Here is a 23,789-nt window from a genome sequence, read left to right as displayed (position 1 = left end):
GAGGAAAATGGTCGAACCTCACTGCGGCAGTTGGGGAGCATCGTTCGAGTGGACGACTTGTTTTCGGGGCTCTCGAATGTTATGAAACTCAAGTAATGCCCTGCAGTGATGATCCGGAGTCGAGTCCGTCCAATCCTTGTGACTTGTTGCATGATGCACACCATCGAAGGCTTTGACTTGAAGCATCGAGGTGGAGGACATTGCCGTACCAGGCAGGTGATGGCGTTGCGAGAGCGATTGCAACGCGGCCGAAATCTCGAAGTAGCCAAGGTCGCCATTGAGAAAGACTGGAACAAGCGATGGCATTGAGAAGGGCTGTGGGTGTGTAATGTTGAGCGTTTCACGTGATTGGTGTTGTTTGAACCTCACGTCATTGTGCAGTGTAGAGGAAGGAGCGAGCAGTGGCAGGGAAACCCTCCAAGAAACGTTGAATAATAAAACAACAAGCTTAACCACCGGGGCAATATTAGAAAATGGATTACTACTTCCTACATGAAGACCAAGAGGCGGGGGAATAAGTATCGAAGTGCTAAGAAAACATACGAGAAACAGTGTCATGTCAAGACAGTGCAGCCGTAGACATGATCCAAAAGCTGACACTGTCCGGTTAGAAAATGGCCAGCCCCCTGAGGTAAGAAGAAACGAAGCCCAACATGCCTTGCATTATCCTTCGGTATCTGCAATGCACAAAGCCTCCATCACAAACGCCCACTGTTGCAGTATACAGGTTTTGCTTATTCGGCTCCTTGGATTTGGATGCAAGCGCGCTACCCTCGTTTTCCCGGCACCAATGGCGAAATGATGGCCGGGTCATTGGTACTAGACATTAGTGAATGTCGCTTAAGCCTCCTCGGCGTCGTGGTCTTGCAGTTGGCCACTCTGTTCCCTGTGCATGCGGGCTTCGATCTCTTTGAGCTGGCTCTCGCGGGCCAAGAGCTCCTGTCGCTTTTCGTTGATCTCTCGCTGCACCTTAACCTCGATTTCGCGCAACTTCTCCTCCTCGCGTCGTAGCTGCTCCTCCTTCAAGCGCACAGACTGGCTGGCAAGATCCTCAGGGTTCATCGACGAGTCACTGTAGGACACGTTAGCAAATGGGACGACATGTGATAGATGGAAGAACTTACGCAGCAGCACCACCCTCGACGCTCTTGCTGAGCTTCTCGGTACGGTAGTTTTCGTACAGGAAGTCGTGGGTGATTTCCTTGAGATCGGCAAGATGGCTGTGAAGGAGCGCACTTCGCACTGCCAAGAAATCTGAATGACGCGGGTTGTCGACCTCGACAATGCCCCAGGGGTACTGTCGTGCCCGTACCCGTCGGCCATTGATCTCAACGATGTCTTCGGAACCAACAATGGCAAAAGGCATGAGACCACGGAGCTCGGCGTTTTCCTCAACAGTGTCTTCATCATCCTCCTCGATGTCGTACGGGAAGTTGTACACGGGAATGCGGTAGTGCTCGATGTCCTCCATGACGAGCTTCTTGGACTCGGCCAGCTCAGCCGGTGTAAGCGAGTCAGCTTTGCCAATGACAGGGATGACGTTGCAGCGGGGAGACAGGCGCTTCATGAGCTCAATGTCAAGTTCTCGGAGACTGCAAGGATTAGCAGAGCCTGAAAAAAGGGATGATAAAATTTACCCGTGACCAGTCGGTGTGATGAAGTACAAGAGGACGTGTACACGATCGTCGCGGAATCGGGGGTTACGCTTAATACGCGACTCCTCGGCGAGAATGCCATCGTACTGTCGCTCGAGGTATCCGACGATCTCTGAGAAGCTGTGTGATGGGGGTAAGCTAATGCCACGAATTGCTCTAGAGTTATCCTACCTAGCCTCGTTGTCGATCTGGTCTCCGAATCCGGGTGTGTCGACAATGGTGAGCGAGATGCGAGTGCCCTCCTCATCGAGCTCTGGAAACAGGCGTTAGCGGACCGTCGTGGGGGCATCAAGAGGCATTGTGGCGACATACCGACGGTGATGGGCTTGATCTTGACGCCTTCTTCGACGTGAGCAACGGTAGGATCGTCGACCTCCTTGTGGCCGAGAACCTGCTTGCCGCAGAGCGTGTTCACAAAAGTTGTCCGGCCTGTCCCTGAGGCACCGCATACCATCAGGCAGAACTGGATTCCCTTCTTGACATTCTTCTTTCTGCGCGTCTTGTTGAGCGCCTGCGATGTGGTTAGCGGAAATGACCAATGGCTTGATGCAGGTGTGGTGGGCGAGGCACCGGCATCGTGTGCCTGAGGGGGACGTGGAGTCGGGGAAGGGCGTACCGAAGACATCTTGGACTCGGAGCGGTGAACGTGGTACGTAGTTGCGGACGAGTGTGCCGCAGTTGGAGGCAGCCCGGCGTGAGGATGAAACTGAAGCGTGTGGTGCAAACGGGGCGGGCTGTTTGTGAAGTTGCGGAGTGTTGTCGTGGAAATTTGGGGACGTTGGCAGCAGCTCCCTGCGCGACGCAAAGGGGCTCGCTAGCGGCGTAGACCCTGGTCGCTGGCTCCTATCTTGGCGCGACCACCTGGCGCGACTACTTTGGGACGAGAGACCAAGACAGTAAAATGATGCACGAGTGGGTAGCACGACTGTGAGAGAGCGTCGGAATCGTCTCATGTATAATTCAAGTTGCAACGCTGTCAACATGGCCTCCTGCGGCTGCGCAATTCAAGATGAGAGCCCATGCAGCACTCTTTTCACACGGTCGGTTAAGGATGACACCAATACTTTGGACCACTGGTAGGGGAAACACTACCACAAAAAGTCTCCAACGTAATCACAGTGTCTTAATAGAATCAAAAAAACACGTAGATACATAGTTGACACAGTAGACACTGTTCCCTCGTACTGGAAATACTCCGAGCATTCACCTGTGGACCCCGTGCTTTCCACATCTGGATAGCTCCCGCCTACGCTACGCGAGGAAGGGGCGACGAGGGAGGAAGCTTGGACGCATGACATGGTGAGCTGTGGTTCGTGTCGGCGTCCCATGGAACCTCCACTCTGCCTTCACTTTATATAGTATCCTCCAACGCATTATTAACCTTGCCGTTGCCTCAGTCGTTCTGAGGATATGGGCCTAGCATGCCACAATCTCCCGCAATAACGCTTCCCACGCCGTTTGCAAGGCCACTCCACCCCACATCGCCATCACCCACCCCAGCAGCCTACTGCGCCTTCAGGTAGCCCCACGCCTGAGCGGTTGAACTTCTCAAGACACATACCTCTTAGGTCTCTCGACATTCAACATGAATACTCGTCCGATTCTCGACTCAGACACAGGGCCCTTTGTGCTTTCTGCTTCGTTCAACGCGGACAGCTCTTCCTTCTCAGCGGCACTGGAGTCCGGATTTCGTAGTATGTTCGCAGACATGTTGCCGTGCCACACAGTCACTGACCATTTCAGTCTTCTCCTCTAGCTCATGCGATCAGAGAGTTGCGAGAGGTACTGTGCCTCATCGCTATACATGGCACTAACCTCGCAGTACTAACATGCCTACAGAAGTCGGCGGCGGCATAGGCTGCGCAGAAATGCTCGGCACCACGCAATACATCGCTCTAGTCGGAGGAGGGAAGCAGCCAAAGTTCCCCCAAAACAAGGTCTGTCCCGAGGATCCCGCCTGGCACTTCGTCGACGACACTGACATTCTCTACGAGGTCCAAATCTGGAACGACTTGACGCAAGAGGTGGCCACATCGCTCGAGTTTAAGACGCCGGTGCAACGTGTCCGAATATCGCATACACATTTAATTGTCGTGCTGCTAAACAAGGTCGGGATATACAAGATGAAGATGCCGCCGGAGAAGGTCGCGGACTATGAGACTGTCAACAACCCCTTCGGGCTGTGTGAGCTGGGCAAGAATATCGTGGCGTTCCCTGGCCGTACGGTCGGGCAAGTCAAGCTGTTTGACCTGACTACCAGCAACGTCAGCATCATCCCAGCGCATGAGTCTCCACTACGCGCACTCGCAATCAGCAAGAACGGCGATTTGGTAGCCACAGCCAGCGAGCAAGGCACCATCATCCGCCTCTGGTCCTTCCCATCCTGCACCAAGCTTGCGGAACTCCGCCGTGGCGTAGACCCCGCTGCCATATTCTCCCTCGCTTTTTCGCCCGCAGGTTCGATACTTGCTGTAACCTCGGACAAATCCACTTTGCACATATTCGACCTCTCAGCTGCGACACAAGGCACCGTCTCTGAAAATGATCCCAAGCGGCACAAGTGGGGCATCCTGTCCAAGGTCCCGCTTCTACCGCGCCAGTTCTCGGATACCTATTCTACAGCCTCGGCGAAATTTGAACTGGGCGATGAGCCACCTACTTGGGGTCCGCATGGCAAATCTGCCACCTTGAACGCTGGTATCCCGGGCGTGCCAGGCGGCAGACCAACAAAGGGCCTATTAGGGTGGCTGGACGACACTACAATCTTGATCATCGGAGCAGGGCAGGATGCCCGATGGGATAGGTTCATCATAGGCGTTGATGAATCCGGACGGCAGGTCTTCTCCGACCACCAATGGAAACGATATATCGATTAGGAACCGACGTTGTTGGCATCCATCGATAGGATATCGAGAGAGGACGAATGGGTTTCCATCATTCAGCGCGGAATGTAACGCTATCGAACTCGGGTACAGTTCACTCGATGATAGCTGCGGCGCTAGGATTTGGTGTTGGTGTATTTGCATAACACGGCGTAATGCGAGGCATAGGAATACCCACGGCAGGCGATGCGTACATGTGCCCTTTGCGCACTAGGAAGTCGATCACAATCTTGCAATATACTAGCTCGAGATCACGACAACTGTGTGCAGCGAGGCGAAATGAGACACTATTTTAGATTTACACTACTTTGATTTCATTATGCGGGAATATGCCACACAGTACGTGCTCACCGGCCTGCTACTGTTCTGCCCTTTTTTAGTGAACGTTGATAGGGATGCGTAAAGATGGGATTACAATAATCTATGCTCGCTTCTAGGGTATGTATGATCATCCCGCGACCAACTTGATGCGATATGTGAAAAATGTCCTCCACTCCCACCAGGAGCTCGAACGCCACGACGCCGGGGACACCTATGGAGAAGACAAGTGCTCGCCCGCAAAATAAAAACCAGGCCCCTGGAACGTTTGATGCGTGAGCGCTTCAACTGGGTTTGTCACACCCAATACGTCCTAATAACTCCTTCCGGTCGCCATGTCCGGGAATGCTAATCCCACTCGCTCTCGAACTTTCCCTCCTCACTTGCCTTCGTTGACTCGTAGCGTTCATCTTTGCAAAAGTCAGACCATCGACACCAACCTCTTCTTCTTTCGGGGTCATTGCGCTCATGCCCGATTCACTGCAAACTGTGACGGCGTTGAAGATTGTGCGTGTGTTGTCTTCCTCGATTTCTTCATCGTCGCCTTCGTCGTCGGAGCGCACGTCGTCGGCTGAGCTCCCACTAAGAACCTTGTACACGATTTTTGCGATGGTCCCGAACCATATACAGCAGATCACTTGTAGTGTTAGGAGGAGGGCGAGGAAGTAGTATCGAAAACTGGGGTTCCAGCAGATGGGCCCGTTGCGGTCGGTGTAGGCTTTGAGCAGGTTGCCCCAGATATTGTTTCCGCCGAGGGCTTCGAATGCTGCGCTATCGGACATGGGGACGAATTGGGTTTGGTTGGCGGACGAGTCTGAGATATAACAGCCTGGTGCCATGTCGACAGGCGCGTCGGCGTAGATGGACCAGCAGACCATCATGTAGAAGATGTGGCGAGTGACGAACCAGGAGATAACGAAGATGCCGAAAGCGATGTCGCATACGGTAGTGTAGCCCATGTACTTGAGCAACTTGGCCGTCTGTGATTGTCAGCTAGCGCTCATGTTCTCACTACCTAGTACGTACCGGCAGGATGATGTCCACAAAATCCATGATAGTCAGGATGACAATTCCAACGCGCATGTGATAGTATCCATATGATAGGAATAGGAGGGCAACTGTAAAGATGTGATGCGTGAACATCTGCGCATAGTCCTTGCGCTTCTCCTCAATGTTGACAACGAGGATCTGCTGGATCCAGAAACCCCATTGAACGAGGTAGTACCACTTAAACAGGCCGTCAACTTCGCGGAAGGGCCAGCCCTCCCAGATGCCGTGGAGATTGAACCAGAACTCCGAATGGTAAATAATATACTGTCCACACTTTAGCGCTCAGAACCACGAATGTTCCCAGACATTTCTGCTTACCATGCCCAATGACCACGATCCAGTGCAGTATACAATCAACCAAGCCTGTTCCTTGAACCTGTCTAGACCCTTCTTCGTCTTGATCCCGCCGAGTCTGGCAAGTGGGTCCAGAAGGTATTCCATTATCGCGGCTCTGAGGCCGGTAAAGATGACAGTCCACAGTATGACAAACGGCAAGTCATCGGTACCACAAGCGTACTTGTTCGTCTCCGGGTTGTAGTACGACATTTGCAGGAACCTGGTGGTTCGGCTCCGTGCGCGGGGAAAGAACATGTGCGTGAGGAGAAGGAGGGAGATGAGGTTGACAGATATTCCTATACGCTTGGTTAGCTGGTGGAGATTCTCGCATTGGACGCTCACTGCCATAAGAACGTACCAATCTGGTGCTCACAAACTAGCGTGCAAAGCGATGCCAAAAGGCCCTCGTCGTTGACCTTCTTTGGCTGCGTTTTCCGCCTCTTTGGTGTGACTGCGACCTTTTGCTCGTGTACATCTGCTGCATGTGCGCTGCTGAGCGCGCCATTGCCATTCGGCAGTGTCGTCGTAGTCGCCATGCTGGGTCTGGCTCCGCGATATTCGTGGTGGGGACGAGAATGCGATTGTCCGATGCTATCGTCGTAGGCGTCGACTTTCCAAATCTACGTCCTGAAGACGTGGGGTGGCGAAGGGTGCTCTGTGGGCAATGCCAGCAGTTGTCGACAGCAGTCTTGTGCGCAATGGCGTGAGAGCAGAGGAGCAAAATGCAGAGCTTCAATCGACTTTGCAGGTCTTGGCTTCGACGTAGCGAACGTGGTGGGGCTTTTGCGTTCTTTTAGCAGGAAAAAGCCATGGGGATCGGGGCAGTAGGAAGAATGGGGTGTCGTAAGGCTCTCCGTCTCTGGGAGGGCTTCCTCTGCGGGGGTGGATGCGCAGGTGTTTCGAAGGGGAAGCGGTGTGGTTCCCAGCAAGATGTTCAGGGTTCGAGACGAGAAGGGCCAAGACGAATCACACGTCGTGAGCTGCGCGATCGCCTCGATCGACTCGACTCCTGATCGGCACGTCTTGAACAATTGCAAACGGAGAACAGGTTGTTGTCTCGGAATTTCTGGCCAGGTGTCGCGGGAGCTAACAATTGCTATGTTGGTAGAGCGCGCTACCTTTTTGGGGTTCAAAATGGGTCTCGCGTAATTTTACTAGCTTGTTGGTGCAATTATGAGGGCGAGCTGAAGCATGCCGCTGCTGGCGGCGAGGAAAGGAGGTGGCAAGTGGTTTTCTGGTGCATATCGCGGAGCACGCCCTGCTTGTCCTCGAGTCCGAGCGAGCGAGCCCTCCGGTTATCGTTCGTCTCTACAGGGAAAAGATGAAGACGCTACCATGTCCGTTATGCATAGCTTCGCTTCCGATGATTCAGGGTTCGGGGGCGTTTCACGTTCCTGGCCAATAGTGCGCCCACGCATCCGCGGCTCCATAGTACTACCCCGCCATCGCCAGCAGCATCGCAGTGTCTAATTGCCGTCATCCTACTGGTAAGAATACCATATGTGAGCCTGCGCCGTCCAAAGTCATTCAGGATGCAACAAAACGATGATACTGGAAAAATTGACTTGGGTGAATTACGCGAAAACTTGACAGGGGAAGCCTATGGAACTCATCCTCCAGATTAAGAATACAACTGAATCTTACGAAATCACAACGCCATCCTGCACCTTGGATCCTTCCATGATATCCAAGGGCAATTCCAACCAACGCCATTCAGTTTCCCTGGTGTGTAGAGACCGACTCGGTTCTTGCTAGCGCTCAAATCCAACGCTCAGTTGTTGTTTTGCGAGTTCAAGATCCTCAAGATGGCGAGGAACAAGTTGATGATATCGAGGTACAGCGAGATGGCCGCCGCAATCTCCTCCTCAACGTGGTAGTGACGCATGATCATCTGAGTGTCGATCAGGATGTAGCCCGAAAAGATCAAAGCCGCAATAATGCCATAACCAAGATCTACCTTGTCGTTGTATGGGAAGAACGTGGACATGAAGCCGAACAGTATCAGAACCCAGAGAGCACCAAACAAATACGGCATCCAGCTCGTGAAATCGTACTTCGACTGGCAGGCAAACAGGCTTAAGGCGATGAAGATGCCAAATGTGAAGACGACCGCCTGGAGCACGATCTTGGAGTCGGTAAACGATACGATGACGGAGATGGAATAGGCTTCCAGGGCGGTGAATCCAGCAAGGAATATCAGGTTCGTAGGATACGACTTGCGCTTCCAGAAGGTGAGGCCAAGGAAGGCAAAGGAGCCAAAGAGCGACACCCACATCATCCACGGGTTTGTCTGGATCCAGTTCTTGTACGTTACTGAGGTCATCGAGGCGAAGCTTACAGCAGCGGTAGCGAGGAGCTGGACGGTCCTAATGTAGTTGGTAAATGCGCAATAAACCAGAGGGTTCGACGTCGGATTCGAGTACTTACAAGATAGCGTACACCTTTCTCACAAACGCCATCCGGATATCCAGCGTAGCCTCTGCTACCACACCGCCAAACTTGAAGTCGTCTGGCAAGTTGTCATCTTCGTCTCGCGGTACACCACGAAGCAGGGCCTCCTGTGGGTCGGCTGCTTGATAGCTGGGTGGCGCTTGCGAGTATGACGGCGCAGCCTCGTCGAGCGAGTCCCGCTGAGGAACGTCCTGGTATTTCGGTCCGGTCATCGCGAAATGCTTGTCGTGGATGCGTTCGATGCGCAATAGGTAGTGAAGGAGCGCGCGCGGTGTTGGTAAGTGGTGGCGGTTTCGAGGGCAGAGGTCAGCTTGACAGTCGGGCTGCCGGGACATCTATGAATGACGAATGACGCGCGGGAAGGGGCGCATAAGCCGCGGACCTCATCACGTGGGTCCTCACCACACCTTGGCTCACTCGCTACATTTTCGATAGCACGAAGCTGCAATACCGACTAGACATCGCCTAGCTGTCTACTTCAGAGGTATTGATTATCCAGGGAGGCGTTTTGGGCTCTTCCCGCAATTTTCCCCCGAGATTATCCACAACCAGTTTTGCTCCATAGCCTTCACAATGCGGTCTCTTCCTGCTTGCATGACCGTCTCCTTCACCATCTTCAGCTATGTCACCTAGCTATACATAGCCTGGACATGCATTGCAGATCGATGATACCAATCAGATCATCCAAACTTTGCGTGATCCAGCCAAAGGGTACCTTCTTGACAGCCACCTACGTTATAGCCTCAGCCTTGCTGCAGCGCGACAAGTTAAGAAAGGGCTCTGCCTCGAGGAAATTCTCTTTCAAACTACCTCGGCCTGTCTCCTCTTACGTACAGCGATGGATCCTGAACTCGGGCGATCCTCTCAAGCTCCTCTCTTGCCGCCTTTGGCACAGGACCTAGGCGATTTTGTTGATTCTATTCCGCTTTTGCATATATCGAGGGGTACGGATGCACCCTATACTCCCGAGGAGAGTGGCTCAATACTTGGCGCCACCAATCTTACATCTGAGAGAGAAAGTGCAGAGATGGAGACCATTCCGTGAGTCGTATAACCTGTGTACCGTGTATAGGGTTTGCAATTAGCCAGACACTGAGTGACACGCAGATTGCAACCACAAAAAGACCCGGACCATGGCATATCTCGTCGCTCCTCCATCGCGATATCGACCACCTCTTCAGATGATCAGCGACAACCGCCGTCTTTCTTCACACGTGTGTTCAAGGGTCTCTCAGATACCACTCGATCAGTTGATAACAAAATCGCACTTTGGATCAGACAAAGTCGATTCCATGGATGGCGAATGGGGGTCCTGTTTGGATGTTGCACGTCTACGTTCGTCCTCTGTTGCAATATCGCCATGATTGTCGTAGGATCGACCGTACATTCGGGGTACAATTCCGACGGCGTCGCTGACTTAATTGTTGGCGATGAAGCGACCATTTCGCGATGGAATACCTCCTTGCATGTGCTCATCAACGTGCTCAGTACGATGCTACTTGCCGGGAGCAACTACACCATGCAAGTATTAAGTGCTCCTACTCGAAAGGACGTTGATGTAGCCCACGCTAAAGGCCAGTGGCTCGACATCGGTCTTCTCAGCACCCGCAACTTACGGGCGATTCCTCGCCACCGTGTAGTGCTATGGGTCGCACTAGCATTATCATCGATTCCTCTGCACCTCTTGTAAGTGTGGATTGGCTTGTTATGTTCGCGCTGACTTATGGTCACCAGTTACAACGCTTCAGTTTTCAAGGTCGTGACTTCGGTCGACTTCAACGCCTTTACGTTAGCCGCTGGATCTGATAAATGGGAGCAGATTAGATCGATCACAGATAATGACACATTTTCTGGCACGTACTCGAGACTCACTAATGATCAATGGAGTAATGTGTACAATAGAGAGCACGTGTCGGGGCATGGGGACTTGTACCTTACAATTGATCTTCTGGCCTTCGACACGTCACAGATTCTCACGGATATGACATTACAAGATGTTGACACCCTACGCAGGTTTGGGATCGAGCAGGAAATGACATGGGCAATCTCACACGAACAGTACCCATTACCCGGCTGGATATACTTCAAACCGGTACACTCCATGTATGAACCCGGATATAATGAGCCATTACAGTGCTATGCTCATGTGGCATATGCCTTTTCACAGAAGAAAGACGATCTATCAAGTCGCGTACGAGTCAGCCTTTACTTCATGGTCACCGTAATCGTGTTCAACATCCTGAAGTTGAGCATCATGGCTTCTGTCCTTATTACAGATAGATCAGCGTACCTCGTCACCATAGGGGATGCCGCGGCCTCCTTCTTAAAGCGTATTGATCCAAGTACTACCGGGAAATGCATGCTGGGTAGGGAAGAGATGCTACTTAGTATGGGACATCCTTCAAGTCACCCTATATCTAGCACGGAGGAGAAAGAAGACCTCACTTTGCGAATGGGTGGCATGTGGCTTCCACGCCCCAGATATTATTTCTTTGCCGTAACTCGAAATGGAAAGGTATTCTACACGATCATGTAAGCTTCCCACCGGCGCTCCATGTTGCCAATCGATACTAACCGCATAGGGTGTTATGTATCATCATGGTACCTGGGTTTTATCCGTTGTACGCCACACCAGCTAGCTCCTGGTCCTGGGGAGCTTCGTCCCAATATTACCTTCCTTTCAGCGATGGTAACATGACAGCTGCGGCAACTCTGAAGAATGCTTGGTTCGCTAACGCGCCGCAACTTCTCCTTTCTTTCAGCTATCTGGCCATCAACACTATCTGCACTTCCATGGCTGGCACACTAGAATGGAACAATCTTGCAAATTTCAGGAAGGGCCTAAGAGTCACACAATCTCATGGCAGTCAACGGAGTACCTATTTCTTACAGCTCCCATATAGGTGGAGTCTTCCCCTCATAATCACTAGCGGCACCCTCCATTGGTTATTATCGCAAACATTTTTCCTCGTTCGCGTCGATTTCTTTGATAGTCAAGGGAAAATGCTTGAGCACAAATCAAAATCGGCGTGTGGCTTCTCAACACTTAGCCTTTTCGTGTTGCTCAGCGCGTTCTTGATTTTGCTCTGCACTGTAGGATGGATCGGTTTCAGAAATATGTCGATGAAAGCGCCCATCATTGCATCTTGCAGTCTTGCTATAAGCGCCGCATGCCACCCTCCACCTAATGAGATCGATCCGCATCTGGCAAAGGTGAGATGGGGAGTAGTCCAGCACGAAGTGGTAGAAGGGTTTGGACATTGTTCTCTCTCGTCGAAATCGGTCAAAAAACCTGAAGTAGGAAAGACATACCATTGACGGGTAACTGTAGATTGGCATTTCGAGATGAAAGCTACTGTTCTCTATGTTTGTTCCGAGTAATGAAGCCGGTACAAAATATGCGTAGCAAACTTCCTTTGCTGCTTTTCATCATGTGTTATAGCTTTTACGACATGCCAACTACGAGCTTGATTCACTTGCTTCACAAAGAATTGGGGTTCTGCTAGCTTTTGAGCCCAGTAAGTCTTCGTCCCTTGGATATACACATGGTCGTATTGACAGTAATTACAAAAGCACGATACGCAAAGTAGCATATTGCAGCTGTTCATTCGTATCACGTGCTCACGCGTTGCACCCCGGCGCTCTTTCCTCAACTTTCACATTGCAGCTGTGCAGACCCCACTAGCGGCACTTAACTCCTCTATTATCTGGCTCACTTCTTCGTCCTTCTTCTTACTTCTTTCGCACATTCAATCGCTCTCCGCTGTATCAGTCACTAACCTTCCACCTACTATCATTGAGCTCAGGACAGCTCGAATGGCGAGCAGACACGCACAGTCGCTTTGTGCGATGTGCAATCACCCCAGCTCCAAGATCTGCAGCGGCTGCAAGTCTATTCATTACTGCTCTACGGCTTGCCAGAAGCATGATTGGCCCCTCCACAAGGTAGTCTGCAAGGACTACCAAGAGTTCCTGCCGACTCGACCTGATTCCAGCCATTACAGCGCTATCTACTTCCCTGCCGACGAAGACAAGCCCCGCTTTGTCTGGATGCGTTACGAAGCCGGCCACAATCATCCTCAAGAAGTCGCTTTTGCAGAGCTAGGATTAAGCCAGGAGTGGATTGACAAGCATGACAACGTTGCGAGTGAGACCAACCCGGTACTCAAGCGTCGCTACGAGTCGCACTGCATCGTCTTGTCAAGGCCCACCGCTGAAAAGATATGTCCATGCTGCACTCCGAATGGCAAGCCTAACCAGAGCATCTCGAAACTCGATTCCGATCTTGCTCGATTCTGCCAAGGCGCGATCGTTGCTTGGGGAGTGCATCACACGTCGGATATTGATAAGAGGCCTTCTGATGTACATCTCGGACCAGCCGACTTCCGATCCGTGATCGATGAGATGCGGCTGGTGGAGCATTTCTGGAATGAGAAATTCCACGAGTTGTCCCTGGGCCAGAAAGGTACCATAGTCGTGCGTCTGAACTGTCAGGGCGACCAGCAATTTCTAGACCGCCCGATCATTGAGGAGCACGTTGGACTACTCGCAGGATGCCACGAATCTCAGATACCCACCCCAGTAGCTGACCGAGTCGGCCTTCCGCTTATCGCCTATCAGAATACACCAGCCAGAGTCTGGCGCGATTACGCCCCCCACTCAGGTAGACAGAACCACAAAGCCTGTCTTCTGAATCCAGGACAACAGACCGCCGAAACTGGCAGTGTGACGTTAGGTCGGAAAGATGGGAAGCCACTGCTTCTGGCACATGTCCATGCTCTTCTCAGCTATACTGCGGCTAAAATGGCGGATTCTGCTCCTTCAGATCTTGCGTGTATAACTCCCGACATGTTGCATGCAGAACGTATCAACCAGGTATCGAAGGAGAACTTCGAGCGTTTCTACTATGAGATGTGGCAGGAGAATCCATTCCGGGGGCGTTTGGTACCATCGCCGTTCAACATCTGAGAGAGCGACGAAGAGTCGCAGCAGGTAAAGATGGATATGGATTGAGGACTTGCCAGAGAAAAGACCTCTACGGAAGCCAGGACCGCGATACTTCCCACTAAACCCCCTCTTCCCCAAAATTTCTTTAGTCTATTCGCGTGCTGCTCAACACCATCGCCATCATCAAAGGTTCTGCTCTCAGTTTTCGTGTAGCATCCATCCTTTTCAACGCTGTTGCAACTAAACTATGTATCATAGTTCTTATAGTGTCTACGAATCAAGTGACTGTTACTGGAAGTACGAGGTGTATGGCTTATCTTACATTGTTCAACATGTTACCGTTTGATACTGCTGGGCGGGGTGCCCGAAAGTCGATTGGTTCACCTAAAAGCTGTTGTGCAAGACTGTCTCCAGTTAGGCTGAGAATGGGAGCTACCTTCAAGTCACACTATTTAACTGTATAGGCATGCCTGTCTGTCGTACAGGTCAGAGACTATTCCTGAGAGAAGTGGTATCGAAGGATGAGCTGGCATTTCTTGACTTTCTGAGCATTAGATTTTTTGTGTCGCATAAAACCAACTCTCCTCTTCACCATCACTACAGCCACCACAAGATGGCTGACACCACCAACGCAAATCCGGCTGTTATGTGCACGTTGTGCAAGGATTTGGTACCAAGACCTGCAACGGCTGCAACGAGATACGTTAGTCATGTCTCTGTATGATATGGATGTGAGAAATACTGACCTAAGACTACTGTTCCAGAGACTGCCAAAAGCTGGACTGGTGAGAAGCTTTAATTTCTTAGCGAACATTTGATGGCATTCCTGCACTGTATACTCCAGTCTACCATCTACTCACCGCTTACGACGTCTTCGACTTCAGTGTCTTCCAGGATCGGACAATTCAAGAGCGCCATGACCTTCTCCTAAACCACGGCACTATCAAGGTCATGCGCCCGGACAGAAAGCAGTTGCACCCAATTTACCTTGAAGCTATAGCAAAACTTCGAAGACAAGCTCCAGTATGAGCTAGATGTCGCTTTAGCCAGCAACGAGCTGCCTATGTTGGATAGTCATATAGCGTCGTTGTCGAAGGAGGGATTGCTACAGTCATACAAAACATCCCTGGTAGAAAAGAAGCAGAGGTGTCAAGACCTCGACTTCAGCAGCGTCCTATCGCCTCACGATGTCTAGTCAGTCGCTGGATTGCCTGTGGCTTACGGCCTTGTAGCCTCATAGAGACAGTTGAAAGACCCTTAGCTGAACTAGATTATGATCTTCATGCAGAACTTTCCTCGATGCTTTGACGTGTATCATTTCCGCACATGCTTGATGATCGGTAGTCATTTATGGCCTAAAAAGCTCAGCATGCTAGCCTTCCACTCAAATAAAGACCCGTTTTACCGCTTCAATTATATATCTTGGCTTCTGTTCCGCAGGTCTTCCCGGTGAAAGCGCCCGGCTCGGTCAGCATTTTGAGCTCCTGTGCGTGCGCACGAGCCCTTCTTGCTACTTATTGTGACTATAGCCCTTGTTGTTCGCTCTCGCCTCCACCGCTACCACTCTCACCGAATTCGCATCTACGCCAACGCGATGGCCGAGCCAGCAAGCGATACGCTGTGCGCCATTTGTCCAGCTCTCGGTTCGGAAGTATGTAGCAGCTGTCACGGAATCCGATACTGCTCTAAGGCGTGCCAGAAGGTCGACTGGCCTGTCCACAAGCTTCTGTGCAAGAAGTTCAGCAAGGACTTCTCAAACGACAAGCGACCACAACAGCCAGAATTTCAGTTCAAGCGAGCGATCTATTTCCCCGAAGAAGGCAATGGTCCACAGTATATTTGGCTACCATCGTCCGGTCCCAGTGATGAAGGGCGTGCTGTCGCACACACACATATTCTGGGCCTGAAGAACACGGATCTCTATCCAATCGATTATTTCAAGGAAAACGCCGTGTTACATCGCCAAATTGACGGCGATATAGTGCTTTTGGCCAGGATCCACGATCTAAATACCAATGAAGCCATGCTGTTCGGGAATCCAAACAAGAGCCTCGCTAAGATCGATAAGGAACTCACAAACTACTGGAAGGGACCATTGCTGGCCTATGGCGCGAGAACCGACGTAGGATGGCCCGACCAGTGCTATGACCTCGGGCCCGTTGACTTGCGACACGTCGTTGACTATCTGAGTGTGGCCCATTCCAAACGCAGTATCGAACAGAATATGTACACCATCGGCGACGGAGAGAAAACGAGGGGAGTTCGTTTCAACTGTGTCAGTGACCAACAAATCTGTCAGCGAACCCAGTTCGAGCCGATGGATATTCTCAAGTCAGTGTGCGATGGGGAGAGCGAACTCAAGGCCACGGTGGCAGAGAAGGCCGGCTTCCCGCTCGTCTTTCGAAAGCTTACATTTGCCCTCTGCTGGCGCAGCCGATCCCACCAAGATTTCTCGTATGCAGAGAACCCTTCCGCTGCTTTCTTCGATCCTGGAACTTTACTCGACACAACATGGTTGGATACAGCTCTTCGTTTCGGCAATCCGACATCTGCCATCGACCAGCAGATGAAATTTGCCAAGCAGATGGGGTCTCTCATCGTCGTCCGCAAAGATGGCGAGCCACTCACACCGATGTTGATGAAAGCGCTTACGGAGTACGCACAACAGAAGACCAACGAGGCATTTGAGTCAGAGAACGAGCCCCATACTTTGGCAAGCCAGGTCCTCGACAGCATCTCGCCAGAGCGTTTCAGGAAGTGGTACTCCGACTTCTTGTTCGGTCTCTGCGAAGATCCTTCTGTGGGCATCCATGAGATCGCTGCGCTCTACGATATCTAGGGCATTTGAACAATGACCTAGCACTTGATGACTTTGGACATAGAGAGCAAGCTCACTAGGGCCCTGCATTCGCAGGTTGGCGCAAAGTGGTTTCTATGTAACAACGTTAGGGATGGGTGATGGTGGTGATGGGAGTAGTTAGACAAGTCTAAAGGCATACAATCTTTCATAGCACGATAGTGCAAGATGAATGAGAAACTTGCAGCGATCGTCTAGTGCCTGAATGATCTCAGCATATAAAGCTGTTAATTGATAACTGTCTCGACTCACAGATATAGGTAATCGTGTACCGAGTCTTCCTGTTCATTACACAAGACAACACAGCCTCAATAAGAAGGCTGGGAATCCCCTGGACAAGTACTATGCATTGTGGACCAGAATCGCAGCAAAATCATATGGTTAAAGCTAGTAGCGCTTACCACTATGTCAGCCATTACAAAATACTCCCATGCATGATCTCCTTTGTGATCCCATCCTCCTCCTTGGTCCCTCCACTTCCTGCCAACCTCACCTCAATCCGTGGTTTATGCACCAGCGTCTGCAGCACCACACAATACCTCTCCGTGAGCTTCCCCAGCTTCTCAACCTCGTCCTCGGTAACCTCTCTGCCATCTTCCCTTTTTCCAAACTTGACCTGAAACTCTAACCGTATACCCGTCATGCCCACCGGAGCCGTCTTATCCACGCCCAACGTGCCCCTAAATCTAAATCACCTTCAGCAACCACAGTGCCGGAGACGATGGGTATACCGAGTGCCGTCGCGACAGCTTTGAGCGTTACGCCTGAGCAGGCTACGAGGGCGTCGAGGAGCATGTCGCCCGAGCAGAGTTCACCAGATATGTCGGGGTCATCGCCGCCTGCTTTGGGGTGTAGGCCAGCGATTCGAGAGGCTTCTTTCACGGCGGCACCGGTCGAGAGCTTCTACGGGTTGTCCCTAATACCCCGCAAGGGAGTTGAGGTTCCGCAACCCCGCTTGTTCTCGCCTTTCGAGCGGACGGCGGGACAGGGGATGTACAGGCTTATAGCGGCTATGTCGAAGAACCGTCCGTCGGCGGGCTGTTGAATACCTTGTATGTTCTTCTGCGATCAAAGTCATGATAGCAGGCTTGACGTTGCTCGAGGGAGTGATCTTCAGGCACTACTCAAACGAGACGATAAGATAAGCTCCCAGCGAAGCACGGCATTTCGCGTCGCGTCGCGTCTTCACTCTCCGAATCCTCCAGGTTATTCGCTGACACATACGTCACTCGCAGCGGCGTCATTCCCGTGTTAGAATCTCTCTTCGCATGGCCCTCACACTCCAGCTTCGTGCAACCAACGCGCAAGGCGCTGATGAACAGGCACCAACGCTGTGCTTGCTTTACCACCGCCCCAGGCACAACAATTAATACCACGCGCCTTCTACCCTTTAGGTAATAATGTCCTGTAGGGCTCCCAGCAGGAGCCCTGCTGGCTGACAAGGTAGAGCAGATGATCTCACAGGGCTTGTTTCTACCTCAAACCTTCGCCTCTGTTCCTGGTGAACTCAAACCCAAGCTTTTCGTGGCGCTGTAGGGCACTACTCGAAGGCAAAGAAGTCCTTTGTACGCCGGGCATGGCTATGCTATTGCAATAACTTTCGTGGGACCTGTTGCCTCCGAAATGGGGCTTACCGTCGTCTTACTAGTCGCGCAAAGTAAGCAGTGTGCCCTACGTCCCTCAATTCTACACGCCGCCATCTCAGCAATAGTTCTGAGGCTCCACTTTACTCGCATTCAAATTTCAAAGGTTGAGTCTAAGTCACGGAAAGTACGTTATACATTGCGTCTCGCCTACAGGCATGATTAGGCGCATTGTTACCTGCCGCGACGCCTGTCAGACGCCACCCGACAGGAGGTTTTAGATCTGAGTATTGCCTTGATACAGGGTCGCGTGGTGGGCGCTGGCCGCCGCCTCCCCATGAAACCAGGTGCCGGTAAACATGGCTTGCAGGAGCCTTGACGTAAGTTTCAGCCAGCCGCAACAAGGTGTCTCGTATTGAGCGCCACACCTTATAAAGTCTACCTTGGGTATCAATCATAGTCACAAAGGGCAGCTTGGGTATCAGAGGCCTTGTAAGGTCAAGCAAGCACAGCACAACGAACCGCAGCCGTCGTTCGTGCAAGAGAGGGTCAGCAACGTGGAGCACGATGTCAAAGATCTGAAGTTGCGAGATAATAATCAATTGAACTTGATAGACTAATAGTACAGACTACGGAATAAGCATCCTTGTCCCAGAGGACTGCGATGCATCGAGAGACCTACATGACATGCAATACTTAGACGCTGAAACTGGCGCGCCAGCGCTATGCTTGACAGGACATGAGACTCCCTTAGCTTGAAAAGCTAGTACAATCATGTGAGAACATCTGGGAAGGTGAAAGTACAAAGAAAGAAGGAAATACTCAAGATAGATGTGTACTAAGGAAACATACGATAAAAGCAAACTCGCCATAAATTCCCACGAGTACACCGACCGCCAAAGGACGCCAGGACGCCATATCAATCTAGCCATCTGAAGTCGTCAGTAAGAAACCCATAAGCACGACGACGGGCAGACACTTACGCCAATATACCCATCTCAACGCTTCCAGTATCGATCCTCTCCACACTAGCGCTTTGCGTTCGCATCAAACACCTGGCAGCAGCCCTGCCTCCAGTGGTTATTGCAACGTGGGCAGCCAACGTCCACGTTGTAGCTATTACTACTGTGGCAGAAACAGCACACCCAGCGGTAAACCGGCTCGCGCTCAGGCCTTTCGGTAAAAGAACCGCTGCCGGCGCTGGTGTACTCATTGCTTGAGGTAGCACCTATTCCTGCCGTGTATGCGTGGTTTGAACCAATATGTTGGCAACTAGGACATGCTGCGTTGATGGCGGCATTGAGCGGGCCGTTTCCGCAATTGTAGCAGAATACTGTCGACATGGTGGTCTGCTGGTGTAATGTTCGGTTCCTTGGAGGGCTTTAGAGCAAGGTGAGTCAAGGACAAGTGCTCTGTCGATCAATGTTATTGATCCGAGTAAGATGCGGAAAGCTTGAAAGATGTGGTGAGCGTCTCTCAATGTAGGAGATGGCGACCTTGATATACTCCAATTTCAAGTCCTCCAACGCACGGAGCGACGTCCTCTGTTACGCTTCACGAAACCACATGCACATAGCTTAGCCACAATCTTGCCCTTTTTGCCCTCCACTAAGTGCCGTCTCGTGATGCCCCGGTGATACACGCTTCCTGCTTCATTTCCTGAGTCCCACCCGAGGGCGCCTGTCCGCAGCAGTTCAAGGTCCATTGGTAGCACCTCGGGGGGCAATCGAAGTAATAAGGGACCTCTGTAGGCTGTTTCCCGCGTGGTGGACTTGTTTTTGCTCCGCGGGGAGCAAGTGAGACGTGAAAATATTCGTGTTGGTCACGATTCGAATCCCTAAGGATTCCAGGGCTCAAAAAGGGCCGGAAGGGCTGTTCCTATTAGCTTTTGTTATGCCGCAGTTTTTTTTTCTTTTAATTACAACGTAACTTCCTTAGAGGCGCCTGAGGCCGCCTACACGGGAGGAGGCCTTGTCTATGCCGGTGTACCGCGGCTTGGCGAGGTCCTCCAGGCAGTCAGGCGCAGGATGACGCGTCTGCAAGGCTCTTCTAGTTTGAAGGACGTTCATTCGCCTCTGAACCTGGAATGGCTTTAAACCGAAGAGTCCTTCGGCCAATAGAAAGGCCGAATCAGTTCGTTTCGTTGGAGATTTACTGTTCAGCGTGCCATATTACCATATACAGAAGATGTGCAGTCCTGATGGTGTGCTGGGTGTCTTATGTACCTGCGTATTTCATGCGGGAAGATCTTGCGGAGAATTATACCTCGAGGGTGGCTACAGGACGATCGTGGATCCTGCCGGGTGACTCCACTTCTTCATCTCTGGACCGAAAGTTGGATGTTCACAACACGAGCGCAACAACAAAAAGGATACAAGTAGAAAGAATAGAGTTAACTTGTTTTGTAAAGAAAAGTTTCCAATATATGTGTATACCAAAGAATGACTAGAATCTCCGTGAGGAGGCGACCTGCTCTGGGCAGGTCAAATGGGAATCTTACAGACACCAACAGCGCTAATCAATCATCGCTTGCTGAAATGCTGGGAAAAGATCCGCCAAACCCACAATTGTGGTTACATTGGTGAGAGAAGCCCATAAAACAACCAAAGTCTAAACCGAACGCCGTAATAACAAAGAAACAAGGGGCCGATAAAAAGAGAGCAGGGGTGGTTGGGGGCCAATTGAAGTCGGTTGACGATCGAATCATCCAGATGAAGTGGTAGTTGCGTGCCTAGGTACCATAATCTGACGGTGTTGGCTGCTCTAGTTCGAAGACGTGATGAGGTTTTTGGAAAGCGTTGCACGGCGTCAAGTCTGTTCCACCCTGCAACCACCACACTTCTGATGAGTGCATACCGGGCAGCAGACCTGCCACGATCCTATTGGGCCGTCTCCGCATGAGCTACAAAACCAAACTACATCTCCGTCCGAAGGGGCGTTTTCGTGGTTCGGATTCGTCCTGCCAAACTGTGCTGTGAACACGGTCTCGTGGTCAAGCTGATCTTGACCGAAAAGCTTTCCAATAGATAGCGCGAAGTCTCCAGCATGTAACATCGACGGAACTACCCCATTATGCATGGCGCGATGAGAGCTCAAGCCCGCTAACGTGTTTAGGTACTCGTCGTGTTTCTCCTGAATGATGATTGCTGGTTTTGGCTGGGCAAGCTCTGTTTCTTGAAGCTGCAAGGTGGGGGAGGTGGGGATAATCATTTTTACTGATCGAATGTCGAGGAGGGACACAAAAGAAGCTCTGAGCAGCGGAATAAACTGGATGTTCTAATGGAGAAGGTTGCTTGATGCAGTGACAGGATACTAAGATGTAGACTGTTGGCGGAGGTTATGAGCTTTATACTTATCCTGCTTCGTATGATCTTAACCCTACCGTCCCCCAAGCACCGCCTGGCTTGTAGCACTGGCAATGACATGGCGGATCTCGAAGCTAGGTCCGGGGCGCAGACCGACAAGGCGACGGTGATGAGGCATACAAGCCCTAAGGAGGAAGTGAGGCATGTCCAGTCAGAGCGCAGAGAAGGGTGGAGGACCTAGAGGTCCACCGAAGCATCGGCGGGTCCGACGACGACGCTATGTGTGATCACACGCTGTAGATTAGTTTCCGTCGGTGAATCTCCCTTGGGGTGGAGTTTGTGCACAACTGCGGAAGCCGTTGAGAGTTCGTGCCTAACCTCGTGAGGAATGACAGCCCTATTCGGAGGACTGCGCTCAGTCAGGTAGCTGTCCCGGCTGCCGTGCCATTACTTAACTTTACAGCTAGTAGTCGAGGGGCCATCATAGGTTGGGGGCGACGGTATCATCTCGTTTAAAGGCCAGACTGGAGGGAGTCCGCTGCGGGATGGACAGCTGTAATACTTCTTGGGGTGGTTGCGTCCTAGAGTTCTTTTGTGTTTTGCCTTCTTCTGCCTTCTTTTGATCAAAAGCGGCGCTGGCTTGAATATCACCTGATCGGTAGAATTAACGAGCGCAAAGATACCTGATGTAACATATAAGCAAAGGGATGAACAAGAGCCTGGATATGTACACTAGATATGGATTGTGGGACCAGGTCGGCTCCGGCCACAAGTAACAATACCAGGTGGTTGGAAGACCAACATGATAGAGTGATGACATACTTCTCACAACGAGAAATTAGCTGCAGATACAGGGAATAGAGACGAAGCGCGTTTATTCTTAGATAAGCAAGGTGAAGGTGTACAGTACGCGGTGCAACAGTCCCCTGCAGTGTGTAGGGACTACAACGAATAATTAGAGTTCAGATCATGACTATGACGTTAGAATAGGGCACGGTGCCGACGGTGAGAGCCCCGGGCAGTGTTTCTCTTGTTCCTATAGCAGTCTGCGTTGTGCTGGCGCCTTGACGAGTCAGGGGAAAGAACAGTTCAGATCCATCCAATGGCCATAGTGGCACGCGTTTCGAACAGCTTGCATATGCGACTCCGGTACCTGCATCTAGTGAGGATCGACCTCATGGTCGAAGCCCGCCAGTGATGATATTTACCGGTGAGCTGCTCCGGGTGGCTATAGATCCGGGCTTGTAGAGCCATGACCTGTCAGCTTTTTCTACGAAGTCTGACGAGGCGCATAGGGTTGCATATTAAAAGGACCTTTCATGTGTAAATGGACTTTCGAAACGGATAGTATAAGAGCGATCGATCCAAGACTTTCCCTACACACGGTTAGAAATCTACTTGGCAACGCTGAACCAGCATACTTACTAGCTACTCTTACCAAAACTGCCCCAGTCTTCACATCAGGCAGCAGTATTCTTTAGCTGTGAGTGACGAGGCTGTCTACAGTCGCGCGGGCCGCCGGTGTAATTAGTAAAATACGGTGAGAGCGTCGACGCGCTTCACTACGAGTAGGCGCAGCTCTATATACTCGAGTCTTGCGGAGCCTTGCGAAGGTAATTGTCTTGTCACGACTGTGTTCAAGTGCCCCATTCCGTATCATGTCGCTGGCATGCGCACAAACAGTACTGGATGTTTCGCCGGAGTGGGAAAGCCGCGTTCAGCTGAGGGGCCGGTACCCCTCCTACACCGGCTCAAGCTGCAATGGCTGGACCATAGTGAGGCTCCGGGAGGGTCGACACAGGGCTGAGGATTTTCCGGTGAAACAAAAAGCGTTTAGCTCTGACGCAGCGTCTTGGTTGTGATATCCGCCGTCGAGAGACACTTGGTAGTACGAGCGATACTGAGGACGTAATCTCGCATCGCCTCACCACTTTTCAACTGACGTGTGTGAGGGCAAGAGATATGAGATGACAGCGAGAGAGCTCCTGAGTGAAGTGAAGTCGGTGGTCTGAATGCGGGGTGCTGCAGGTCATGAGTCAGTCGTAGTCCTTCACTTGGCTCGACTCAATTGAATGAAGCATGAGGCCACGCAAGACGGCGATTGGAAGTTTCGGGGAGAAACAATCGTGAAGTGCTGTCAATCGCCACAAGAGGTAATTGATGGACGATGGCGATGTTGTTGTTGATGAAGCCAATCACTATCCCAGTGATGATGTCAAATGGGCTGGGCGCACCAGCCACGCGGCTGCCAAGCATCGCGACTTCAGGCCGTGTAACCTACCGTCAGACGTCACCTCTTCACATATTGTTGGGCGTCATCTCTCACGCCTCCCGTCGGCGCGCCACACTTCACCTCTAACGCCGGCGCGCGTTCGAGCTCGACCACGGCCACCACTCTACCGCCT

General features: G+C 51.6%; 10 protein-coding genes across 10 annotated transcripts; 4 read left to right on the top strand and 6 right to left on the bottom strand.

The window, feature by feature from the left end:
* Positions 1–840: 840 nt before the first annotated feature.
* Positions 841–2,280, bottom strand: K460DRAFT_375875 (Septin; the record flags this gene model as incomplete). The annotated part of the gene is made up of 6 exons (XM_040934819.1): positions 841–1,072; positions 1,125–1,592; positions 1,638–1,775; positions 1,827–1,908; positions 1,968–2,166; positions 2,272–2,280. The coding sequence occupies 6 exons, from the start codon at positions 2,278–2,280 to the stop codon at positions 841–843; spliced, it is 1,128 nt and encodes a 375-aa protein (XP_040791744.1).
* A 960-nt stretch (positions 2,281–3,240) lies between these two features.
* Positions 3,241–4,531, top strand: K460DRAFT_375874 (WD40 repeat-like protein; the record flags this gene model as incomplete). The annotated part of the gene is made up of 3 exons (XM_040934818.1): positions 3,241–3,349; positions 3,399–3,437; positions 3,495–4,531. The coding sequence occupies 3 exons, from the start codon at positions 3,241–3,243 to the stop codon at positions 4,529–4,531; spliced, it is 1,185 nt and encodes a 394-aa protein (XP_040791743.1).
* A 608-nt stretch (positions 4,532–5,139) lies between these two features.
* Positions 5,140–6,777, bottom strand: K460DRAFT_354056 (longevity assurance proteins LAG1/LAC1; the record flags this gene model as incomplete). Its single annotated transcript, XM_040931759.1, has 4 exons — positions 5,140–5,835; positions 5,882–6,169; positions 6,224–6,537; positions 6,600–6,777. 4 exons carry the CDS (start codon positions 6,775–6,777, stop codon positions 5,140–5,142), a joined length of 1,476 nt encoding a protein of 491 aa, XP_040791742.1.
* Positions 6,778–8,012: 1,235 nt separating this feature from the next.
* On the bottom strand, positions 8,013–8,904 carry K460DRAFT_404416 (UPF0005-domain-containing protein; the record flags this gene model as incomplete). The annotated part of the gene is made up of 2 exons (XM_040936723.1): positions 8,013–8,607; positions 8,669–8,904. 2 exons carry the CDS (start codon positions 8,902–8,904, stop codon positions 8,013–8,015), a joined length of 831 nt encoding a protein of 276 aa, XP_040791741.1.
* Positions 8,905–9,124: 220 nt separating this feature from the next.
* K460DRAFT_330888 (uncharacterized protein) lies at positions 9,125–12,248 on the top strand. Its single transcript, XM_040930788.1, has 4 exons — positions 9,125–9,733; positions 9,800–10,378; positions 10,427–11,224; positions 11,275–12,248. The coding sequence occupies exons 1-4, from the start codon at positions 9,531–9,533 to the stop codon at positions 12,008–12,010; spliced, it is 2,316 nt and encodes a 771-aa protein (XP_040791740.1). The 5' UTR covers positions 9,125–9,530; the 3' UTR covers positions 12,011–12,248.
* Positions 12,249–12,541: 293 nt separating this feature from the next.
* K460DRAFT_330886 (uncharacterized protein) lies at positions 12,542–13,660 on the top strand (the record flags this gene model as incomplete). Its single annotated transcript, XM_040930787.1, has 1 exon — positions 12,542–13,660. One exon carries the CDS (start codon positions 12,542–12,544, stop codon positions 13,658–13,660), a length of 1,119 nt encoding a protein of 372 aa, XP_040791739.1.
* Positions 13,661–15,077: 1,417 nt separating this feature from the next.
* K460DRAFT_365085 (uncharacterized protein) lies at positions 15,078–16,698 on the top strand. Its single transcript, XM_040933118.1, has one exon. The coding sequence runs from the start codon at positions 15,234–15,236 to the stop codon at positions 16,476–16,478; it is 1,245 nt and encodes a 414-aa protein (XP_040791738.1). The 5' UTR covers positions 15,078–15,233; the 3' UTR covers positions 16,479–16,698.
* Positions 16,699–16,766: 68 nt separating this feature from the next.
* Positions 16,767–18,196, bottom strand: K460DRAFT_385068 (uncharacterized protein; the record flags this gene model as incomplete). Its single annotated transcript, XM_040935523.1, has 3 exons — positions 16,767–17,154; positions 17,202–17,399; positions 18,131–18,196. The coding sequence occupies 3 exons, from the start codon at positions 18,194–18,196 to the stop codon at positions 16,912–16,914; spliced, it is 507 nt and encodes a 168-aa protein (XP_040791737.1). The 3' UTR covers positions 16,767–16,911.
* A 468-nt stretch (positions 18,197–18,664) lies between these two features.
* On the bottom strand, positions 18,665–19,542 carry K460DRAFT_365083 (uncharacterized protein). Its single transcript, XM_040933117.1, has 2 exons — positions 19,063–19,542; positions 18,665–19,011 (listed from the first exon to the last, which is right to left on the bottom strand). Exon 1 carries the CDS (start codon positions 19,420–19,422, stop codon positions 19,108–19,110), a length of 315 nt encoding a protein of 104 aa, XP_040791736.1. The 5' UTR covers positions 19,423–19,542; the 3' UTR covers positions 18,665–19,011; positions 19,063–19,107.
* Positions 19,543–20,502: 960 nt separating this feature from the next.
* Positions 20,503–21,378, bottom strand: K460DRAFT_365082 (uncharacterized protein). The gene has a single exon (XM_040933116.1). The coding sequence runs from the start codon at positions 21,287–21,289 to the stop codon at positions 20,888–20,890; it is 402 nt and encodes a 133-aa protein (XP_040791735.1). The 5' UTR covers positions 21,290–21,378; the 3' UTR covers positions 20,503–20,887.
* Positions 21,379–23,789: the final 2,411 nt, after the last annotated feature.

This window comes from Cucurbitaria berberidis (genome assembly GCF_010015615.1).
Source record: "Cucurbitaria berberidis CBS 394.84 unplaced genomic scaffold K460scaffold_2, whole genome shotgun sequence".
Classification (NCBI taxonomy): Eukaryota; Fungi; Ascomycota; class Dothideomycetes; order Pleosporales; family Cucurbitariaceae; genus Cucurbitaria; species Cucurbitaria berberidis.
The sequence above is the reverse complement of the archived record's forward strand: the minus strand, read 5'-3'. Positions and strand labels throughout refer to the sequence as shown.